General features: G+C 48.3%; 1 protein-coding gene across 7 annotated transcripts in view; it reads right to left on the bottom strand.

Annotated features, from left to right (window-relative positions):
* The window catches only part of nod2 (nucleotide-binding oligomerization domain containing 2), a 58,496-nt gene that overhangs the window by 31,144 nt on the left and 16,755 nt on the right, over window positions 1–10,597 (bottom strand). For all 7 annotated transcript variants that reach the window (XM_038806703.1, XM_038806698.1, XM_038806699.1 and 4 more), the window contains one exon: window positions 7,783–7,885. In XM_038806703.1, the coding sequence (XP_038662631.1) occupies window positions 7,783–7,885 (103 nt within the window). The remainder of the gene's footprint in view (window positions 1–7,782; window positions 7,886–10,597) is intronic.

Raw genomic sequence — 10,597 nt, 5'->3', positions numbered from 1 at the left:
CTCCACACTTGCTGCCTGACCTGCTGAGTATTCCTAGCATTTTCTGTTTTCATCTCAGGGAACTAGGTCAAGATTTTATCAGTTCAAAGGTGGCAGACTAGAGGGTCCCATGGGCAAGTGGGTTCAATAAAGTACTGGGAGTCCTGACGTGAGTCATTTTACTAGTGGAAGAAATACCATCAGCTCAGCTGCCTGCTGACATTCAGCATTACGTCAGTGGTGGCTCTCCCCACCAATCCCACCCGCTTGCAGAGTGAGTTTTCCACCTGCACGGAGGTGGCCTTCCAGCGGTATCGTGGGAGCAGGAGTGAGGGGAAGGACAGCTTTGCATCTGGATGCTCCAAGCCCCAAGGAAGGATCTCCAATGGCAATAACTGCCCTGTGGCCTCAATGCCATTGTTAGAGGGGTTACTTCTCCAATTACCGGGGCCTGATTATTTTTAATCTCCCTCTGTAAGGGGTGCCTCAGTAACAGCCACATCTCTCGGTATCCAAACACCTGATGATCTCAGCCTTGAATATAGTCAATGACTGAGCATCACAACGCTCTGTGGTCTGAGAAGTCCTGAGATTCACAAACTTTTCAGTGAAAAAGTTTCTTCTCACTTCAGTACCAAATAGCCAATCCCTTAATCTGAGACTCATGTGATCAGCATTCCAAACAAATTGATACAGAACATGCAGCAATGTTGGCAAAATTAGAGATTTTAAGGCCACTAGGTTGGCAGTTGGAAGGGGCCATAAAATAGGGTTCCATGCCATGGGCACCATTCCGAGCACCTAATTATCTACCTCTGCTGCACCAGTGGGGGAGACATTGGGAGGCACACTCGCCCATGGGCCAACTAAGGGTCTGCTTTCACCACCGCTGGGATTTAACCTGCAGCAGTAGAGGTCCACACCATTTACAGCCTGACAGTTTCCACTGCTCGGACAAATGGCTGGGCAAGGTGGGGATACCTCCTTTACAAGCCCCCTGTGCCCATCGCAGGTCGTACCACTTACCAAGGTTTCCCACCCCATGTTTTCTCTCTCTCTCTGCTCTGTCGACCCAGGCTCCCAACTCCCTTTACCCCAGCCAGCCAGCCTCGCTCCAGCAACAATTCTCCCCACTTACCTTTGCATCCAGTCTGTTGTTGATCGCCACTGGGGGCTGGTTGCAGTACCAGCAATGGCCACAGTTCATGGTGGTGCTGCTAGGCTACTCCCAGATGTGGGCAGAAGTCTTGCCCTGAGCCAATTAACAGCTTGATGGCCAATTAATGGCTGTAGGCCGAGCACACAATGTGCGGGGAATGCTCAGTCCTGAAAATCCCACCACATTTGTAGATTCACACCATGACAGAATGGGATGATACTGGTGTAAAGGTACAGTAAAGTTGCCATTGCCCCAGATGACCATAGGTTGCTTTCCCCTTTGAGGGGGAGACCTGACTGTTTGGTGGTGGTTTAACCTGAGGATCACACCTCACACAAGGGACAAGGTTGAGAAGGCAGGAGCCTTCATGAATAACCTGCACAGAGATCAAGTGTCAATCATTTCAGTACCAGTTCTTGACAAAGTATCCAAGCAGTAACATTAAAGGACAGCCCAGGCCAGTAGCTAAACATTATAACAATGTGGCATATCTGAATTTTTGGGGTGTGCAACACGTCAAGCGATAAGTTAACTTTAAATATAAATGTTTCCGCTAGAACAATTCAATTGTCCATCTTGCATCTTCACAATGTGTATTTTCCTTACAATGATGCAGAATGCATTGTCTAACTACAGATGAATTAGCATTAGTTCAAAGATCTACTTTGGGTACAAGACCACAGGGAGCCAATTTCAGCCATTTTGTACTTCATATCTGCTGTAAGCCTACAACAGGTGCAAAACCAAACTCCCTGGGTGAGCTGCTTAGCCACATTTGTGATTTGTATGTTATTAAAGAGCTTGTAGGACATTCTGGGTTTTCAATAACATTAGCAACTCATATTTATATCAAAATTTTAGTGTCAAAAAAGTAACAAGATACTTCACAGGATCATTTTAAAACAAAATATGATAATGAGCTGCATAAGGAGGTACCAGGTGGAATTCTCCGTCCCACTGCACCCATTTTCTTGTGAGGCCCACCCCTATAGGTAGTGGGATCCTCCGTTCTGGCAGCCGGCCAATGGAGTTTCACATTGTGGGCACCCCCACGCCGTCGGAAAATCTGCGGTGTGAGTGCACTGCCGGCAAAACGGAGGATCCCGCTGATGGAGAATCCAGCCCATCATGTCAAATGACCAAAACCTTGATCAAAGTGGTAGGTTTTAAGGAGTGTCTTAAAAGGTGGAAAGTGAATTAGAGTGGCAGAGAGGTGTAGGGTAGGAATTCCAGATATTGGGGCCCAGGAAACAGAACGCATGGCCCCCAACAGTGGAGCAATTAAAATGGAGGATGCTCAAGATGCCAGGATGAGGTGAGCACAGGGCCTGGGTTTTCCCTTCTGGAGCCTAAGTACTCCCACCAGCTGAGAATCAGGATTGGTATCCACTGGTGCTAGGAGCAGCGCCCAGATCCCTGTCTCTCCCCGTTACCATACTAATTTCTGCATGGGGGTAAGCTCACCAGATTCTGTAGGAATCTTGGTATCGGACCGCCATTTTGAGCGGGCAGCCCGTACCTGAGGTCCGGAGACAGAGCCCCACACAATGCAAATCCTGCCTCCAACCACTCCATCAACCCACCCTTCCCACCGCTGACAAGGAGCTAAGTGGTTTCACTTACTCTTATTCACAGCAGAAAGCACTCAACTCCTTTTGCTGTGGCGAGGAGCTGTCAATCATACTAGAGTGTTTATAAACATTGTGGTTAGCTTCAAAGCAGGTACTAGAGATGCATTCAAGCGTGAAGGGAAAAATAGATAAACAATCCACCAAGCACCTGTCTCTGGACTAATAAAACTGTCAATCACTGGCTAGTGAAATGTATTGCTGTGTGAAATTGAATTGGAGTGTTGCATTTAAAAGGCTGTCAAGGGATTTGAAGCCCTTTTGAGTGTACTTGGCTTTGAGGAAGCAACTGACACTTGTAACAGCTGCTGTTTTAATTACTTTTGTCTGGAGGCAGCTGATGTTAGGGATGTGTAAGTGAAAATTCAGTGATCTTTCAGTATACTGCCTGGACTGCTCTTCAGCTTTCAGGCAGGGGTGACTGACGGTGGTCTCTGATGGTAGGGAGTGTGACTGATGAGCAGGGTGTCGGGTCACCCACTATTCCCATACCTGGGGGGGGGGGGAGGGGGCGTGAATCAGACTTTCACCCGTAAATTATATTGAAATGGATCCAAATCAACGATTTGCATCGTCTCGCCGGTGCGTGCTGAGACTGCTAGTGGGAGATCAGAGCACTGCAACATTTTTTTCGAGGACGCTCCAATCTCTGTCCGATTAGGAATCCCAATCATGGCGTTAGACAATAGAGAATCCACCCTCAGGTATCTTGGGAGGTTTGTGGTGCTGGAGGAGATTACAGTCATAGGAAGGGTTAAAGTCATGGAGGGATTTGAAAATAAGAATAAGAATTTTAAGATCAAGACTTTGATTGACAGGGAGGCAGTGTAGATCATCGAGTACAGAGGTGAAGGGCAAAACAAGATTTGGTGCGAGTTTAAGAAACAGAGTTTAAGGCATCAGAGCTTTGGATGATGTAAGTTTATGGAGGGTAGAATCCAGTAATTCATCCAGGAGAGCGATGGAAAAGTCATGTCTAGAGTTAACAAAGGCACAAATGAGGATTTTTGCAGTAGATGAGCTGAGCCGGGGAAAGTCAGGTGATCTTACTTAGTGACTTAGTTGTGATCTGCAAGGTGGACTGTTGTCTCACAGAGCCAGGGACCCAGTTTTGATTCCAGGCTTGGGTGACTGTCTATGTGGAGTTTACACATTCTCCCAGTGTTTGGGTGGGTTTCCTCTGGGTGCTCCAGTTTCTTCCCATATCCAAAAAGATGTGCAGGGTAGGTGGATTGGCCATGATTAATGTGTGAGGTTATGGGGATGGTGCGAGGGAGTGTGCCTAGATAGAATGCTCTTTCAAAGGCTTGTTGCAGACTCAATGGGCCAAATGGCCTCTTTATGCACTGTATAGATTCTATGAATTCGGTGGAAACGGCGGTCTTAGTGATGTGCAAATATGTGGTTAGAAACTCATCCCTCGGCCAAATGTGCAACCAAAGTCCTTGTGTGATACCAGAGGCAACAGTGTAGGAAGGTAGTGAAACCCATTACCAGTGATACTCTGGGTATGACTGGATAAATAGGAATGGAGGCAGGTGACAGCAGTCCTGTCCGGATGGAGAGGTGTTGGGGAAGGGTTAGTGAAATGCATGAAAGGCTGCAGACAGGTCGAGAGGGTCAATGGAGGAAAGTTTCTCTTTGTCACAGTCACATATTAGAAATGGTATTAACAGTTGCTCACCCCAGTTTGCAGAGTCCTACATGCAATTTATAATAATAATAATCTTTATTAGTGTCACAGGTAGGCTTACATTAACACTGCAAGGAAGTTACCGTGAAAAGCTCCTAGTCGCCACACCATGGCACCTGTTTGGGTGCACTGAGGGAGAATTCAGAATGTCTAAATTACCTAACAGCACATCTTTTGGTACTTGTGGGAGGAAAACGGAGCACCTGGAAGAAACCCACGCAGACATGGGGAGAACGTGCAGACCCTGCACAGACAGCGACTCAAGTCGGGAATTGAACCTGGGACCCGGGCGTAATGAAGCAACAGTGTTACCCACTATGCTACCATCCCTCCCTAAAAGTACATAGAACAAACAAAGAAAGGAACAAAGAAAATTACAGCACAGGAACAGGCCCTTCGGCCCTCCCAGCCTGCGTCGATCCAGATCCTTTATCTAAACCTGTCTCCTATTTTCCAAGGTCTACTTCCCTCTGTTGCCGCCCGTTCATATATCTGTCTAGATGCCTCTTAAATTATGCTATTGTGCCCGCCTCTACCACCTCCGCTGGTAAAGCGTTCCAGGCACCCACCACTCTCTGCGTAAAAAACTTTCCACGCACATCTCCCTTAAGCTTTCCCCCTCTCACCTTGAAATTGTGACCCCTTGTAACTGACACCCCCACACTTGGAAAAAGCTTGTTGCTATCCACCCTGTCCATACCTCTCATAATTTTGTATACCTCAATCAGGTCCCCCCATAACCTCCATTTTTCCAACGAAAACAATCCTAATCTACTCAACCTTTCTTCATAGCTAGCACCCTCCATACCAGGCAACATCCTGGTGAACCTCCTCTGCACCCTCTCCAAAGCATCCACATCCTTCTGGTAATGTGGTGACCAGAACTGCACACAGTATTCCAAATGTGGCCTAACCAAAGTCCTATACAACTATAACATGACCTGCCTACTCTTGTACTCAATACCCCGTCCGATGAAGGCAAGCATGCTGTATGCCTTCTTGACCACTCTATCAACCTGCATTGCCACCTTCAGGGTACAATGGACCTGAACTCCCAGATCTCTCTGCACATCAATTTTCCCCAGGACCCTTCCATTGACCATATAGTCCGCTCTTGAATTTGATCTTCCAAAATGCATCACCTCGCATTTGCCTGGATTGAACTCCATCTGCCATTTCTCTGCCCAACTCTCCAATCTATCTATATTTTGTTGTATTCTCTGACAGTCCTCCTCGCTATCTGCAACTCCACCAATCTTAGTATCATCTGCAAACTTGCTAATCAGACCACCTATACCTTCCTCCAGGTCATTTATGTAGATCACAAACAACAGTGGTCCGAGCACGGATCCCTATGGAACACCACCAGTCACCCTTCTCCATTTTGAGACACTCCCTTCCATCACTACTCTCTGCCTCCTGTTTCCCAGCCAGCTCTTTATCCATCTAGCTAGTACACCCTGAACCCCATACGACTTCACTTTTGCCATCAACCTGCCATGGGAAACCTTATCAAACGCCTTACTAAAGTCCATGTATATGACATCTACAGCCCTTCCCACATCAATTAACTTTGTCACTTCCTCAAAGAATTCTATTAGGTTTGTAAGACATGACCTTCCTTGCACAAAACCATGCTGCCTATCACTGATAAGTCTATTTTCTTCCAGATGCGAATAGATCCTATCCCTCAGTATCTTCTCCAACAGTTTGCCTACCACTGACGTCAAGCTCACAGGTCTGTAATTCCCTGGATTTTCCCTGCTACCCTTCTTAAACAAAGGGACAACATTAGCAATTCTCCAGTCCTCCGGGACCTCACCCGTGCTCAAGGATGCTGCAAAGATATCTGTTAAGGCCCCAGCTATTTCGACCCTCGCTTCCCTCAGTAACCTGGGATAGATCCCATCCGGTCCTGGGGACTTGTCCACCTTAATGTCTTTTAGAATACCCAAAACTTCCCCTTTCCATATGACAACTTGACCTAGAGTATTTAAACATCCATCCCTAGCCTCAACATCCGTCTTGTCCCTGTCCTTTGTGAATACCGATGCAAAGTACTCATTAAGAATCTCACCCATTTCCTCCGAGTCCACGCATAAATTCCCTCTCTTGTCTTTGAGTGGGCCAATCCTTTCCCTAGTTACCCTCTTGCTCCTTACATATGAATAAAAGGCTTTGGGATTTTCCTTAACCGTATTAGCCAAAGATATTTCATGACCCCTTTTAGCCCTTTTTATTGCGCGTTTGAGATTCGTCCTACTTTCCCGATATTCCTCCAAAGCTTCCTGCCGAATTTTGTTATACTCTGCCTTTCCCCAATTTAGCACTCTTCCTTTCGGACCACTCTTGTCCTTGTCCATGAGTATTCTAAAACTTACGGAATTGTGATCGCTATTCCCAAGGTAATCACCGACTGAAACATCAACCACCTGGCCGGGATCATTCCCCAATACCAGGTCCAATATGGCCCCTTCCCGAGTTGGACTATTTAGGACGGGATTTTCCCCTACCCGGCGGGGCGGGGGTCCCGGCGTAGGGAAGTGGCGCCAACCACTCCGGCGTTGGGCCTCCCCAAAGATGCGGAATTCTCCGCACCTTTGGGGGCTAGGCCCGCGCCGGAGCGGTTGGCACCACGCCGACTGGCGCCAAAACGGCACCAGCGGCCTTTGACGCCCGCTGCTCGCCGCCGGGGCTGGCCGAAAGGCCTTCGCCGGTTCGCGCATGCGCCGGTGGTGACGTCAGCGGCAGCTGCCGCTGACGTCACCACCGGCGCATGCGCGCTGGGGGATTCTCTTCCGCCTCCGCCATGGTGGAGGCAGTGGCGGAAGAAAAAGAGTGCCCCCACGGTGGGCCCCGATTGCGGGCCTGGCCGCCGTGGGGGCACCCCTTGGTGTCCGATCGCCCCGTGCCCCCCCCCAGGCCCGCTCGCGCCGCCGATCCTGCCGCCACCAGAGGTGGTTCAAACCTCGGCGGTGGGAGAGGCCTCCCAGCAGCGGGACTTCGGCCCATCACGGGCCGGAGAATCGCCGCAGGGGGTTCGCTGATCGGCATGGGGTGATTCCTGCCCCCGCCAATTCCCGGGTGGTAGAGAATTTCTGCCACGGCGGGGGCGGGATTTTCGGTGGCCCCGGGCGATTCTCCGACCCTGCGTGGGGTCGGAGAATTTCGCCCATATTCACTGTTCTCTACATTCCCTGAATTTGAAAGCAAGTGAGGTTCAATTACACTAGCTCACTAAGCAAGAATCTCTCCTCAACATTGTTACAGTACAAATGCTGCAGTGACACAATCAATTTTAAGAAGCTTGGGGCATTTCTTACCGAGGGCCGGTCTGATGGGTCTAGGTTCAGATTCAATGTAGTCTAACAGGATTTGAGCTGTATCATCCCCCTTAGCTTTTGTGAGATCTAGCAGCTTTCGTGCCTAGCATTGAAATATTAAACACAGCAAAAAGAGTATCAAATGAGATAAAAGAATTTGTTAGTTGCACATATGTCGTCAAATTAATACACATTATGTTACAACAGTGATAAGTAACATTGGCAGCAGGATATCTTAACATAACAAAAGGCAATTATTTGCATTTATATAGTGCCCTGATACAGAAGAATGTCTGAATGTGTCACAAGAAGCTGCTTTCAACCAAATCATTTCAGCAAAAATGTTAGTCACTTAAAATCATACCAATAAATCCTGACAGTTCAGTATTGGTACACAGGAACAACAAATGAATGCACCGTTATAGAAAATTGCCTGTAAAAACATATCAAAGTCCTACACTGAGCTGTTGGCCAAGGGCAAGGAGTACGGAGGGAAAGAGAAAAGGGGGGAGATGTGACAAGTGTGTGGACAAAATGAAGGACCACAGGGTAGCCTTTGAACAGGGAGGAACATAACAAGTTGTGTTTGCTAAGAAGGAAGTTTCAGATTGTAGTTGCCAGTGAGGAGGGGTGAAGACATGGCAGGCATGTGACATGTGGGGGTGCATTCAGATATGTACAGATGGATTGCATTGTTAAGGCAGAATTGTGTGATACTAGGGGAGAGATCTGAGAGCAAAGAAATCAATGCCACTAAGGTATGAAGCTTGGCAAGGACAGCAGTGATAGAGGTGTGGATGAATTCCGCCTTATGGAAGAGGAGAGGCCACAAGGAGACCACTGAACAAATTACATGATTATAAAAATTCTGAAGAGAGATTTTACAGCAGAAGAAACATTAAATGCAAGGATGGATCTTTTTGTAACAGATTACATGTGAGGAGAAAGCCAGATTTGAGATTGTGGAATAAACTAGGATCCCATTCCTCTGGGCTGAGCCTGTGGCAACCTTGAAGTGTGCAGGTCAGAGATGCAACGGGCGCGATTCTCCAGCCATGTTGCACTCAAGCGGGAGCACAACGCGGCGGGAGAATGCCGGAAGAGGCTTGCAGTGAGCCTTCCGACAGCCTCCGCACCTAGCGAGATTCACCGGAGTCCCTCGAAACATTGGAATCGGAATTCCGCCCCAAATGGGCAGGACCGAATGACGATTGCGGAAGTAGGTCGTAAACCTACTTATCACCTACCTGCGCAAGATCCACCGACCTTCCTTGATTCACCAACCTCCCCAGGGAGGCTGAAGCCGGGCGCCGATCAGTGCTGGTCCACACAAACGTGGACCAGGTGGAACAGAACACGGGTGCGGCTCCCGGGCCATCGGAGACCCTTGGATGGTCAGAGTAAGTGCAGGGTGGCTCCTGGCCCTCTTCCTGGAATGTGGACACCAAGCCACTGTCCAGATGGCACTGCCAAGCCAGCAGGAGCACTGCCTGGGTGCCCGAGTGACAGAGTGCAGTGCAAGGGTGCTCGAGTGCCAGGGTGGCACTGCCCATGAAATGAGGGTGGAGGGGGTTTGAAGAGTTGGTGTGCAGGGCGGGTAAGAAGGGACGTCCAGGCGGTTAGGGGGATGATGGGTGGGGGTCCTAGAAGAGACGTGGTGCTGCAAGGAGGCTTGGGGGGGCTGAAGGAGGGGGGGCCAGGGGCCCAGATACCCTATAGCATAGTTTCCTCACTTGGGGGGTGTGGGGTTGTATCCTTGTGTGTGGGGGGTCATTGCTCATGGTTTGGTGGGGGGGGGGGGGGGGACCACAAGCTCATTTAGAGATTGGGCACTCTTTCAAAATGGCGGCTGATCTCTGAGTTCAGCTCCCCAGTGCTACAAAAAATTCGAAGTGTGGGCTAAACCGGTGAGAAACTCCCCAGTGCCCAAAAAAATGACTAAAGTGTCATTGAATAGCGGTGGGGAACGCACCGGCAAAACTGGTGGAAACTCCCTGAAAAACCCGCCACAAATTAACTTAGAAATTTTGGGGGAGAATGGCGCCCAAAGAGTTTGTGGGATATAAACAGTGTTACATGACTTTGACATTCTTACACTTTTAACTATAGATCGCCTCCTTAGTTTTGTGCTCTCTCTCTCATAATATACATTCATGTATATGATGGAGTGCAGACAGGCAGCGATTGACACACAGGATGACCAGTGAGCACACAGAACACAGCAACCAATCACCAGACATGACACAACCACTATAAAGCCAGAGGGCACCAGTTTTCCCGCTCTCTCGGGATCCAGCCTCTGAGACAGTCAGAGCTCGTGAGCAGCAGCTAGAACAAACACCATGTGGTAGTAAGATAGTCTGGTCAGGCTAGCCTCAGGTCAAGTCAGCACAGTGTCAACCCACAGTTAAACATGTAATATAGTTAGATGTTAAATAAAATCGTGTTGCATCTCATCAAGTGTTGGAAGCCTGTCTCGCTCTCCACTGCATCAAACGCAGTCCACATAGATCCAGCCTGCCCAACACATCACTCTCCTTCTTTAACTACCCTTTTATTTAAGTGCTTATAAAAATAGTTTCTTTATTTCTTTAAACAGACTGCTTGTCTGAAATGAATGAATGAGTAGAATGGTTATCAAACAAAAGGAGTCCATTTGGCCTGTTGACCCATCATATTCCACAATAGCCTTCCCAATCTTTCTAAAAATACATATTTTCTCAGATTTGTCGCATGGCACAGTGAGTGGAGAGAATGGACATATATTGAAATTGTAAAGCACAAAAGACAATTCTGGACATTAGAAACATGCGGA

The sequence above is a fragment of the Scyliorhinus canicula genome, chromosome 9 (assembly GCF_902713615.1).
Source record: "Scyliorhinus canicula chromosome 9, sScyCan1.1, whole genome shotgun sequence".
Taxonomy (NCBI): domain Eukaryota; kingdom Metazoa; phylum Chordata; class Chondrichthyes; order Carcharhiniformes; family Scyliorhinidae; genus Scyliorhinus; species Scyliorhinus canicula.
Note: the sequence above shows the minus strand (reverse complement) of the source record. Positions and strands in the feature narration are given on the sequence as shown.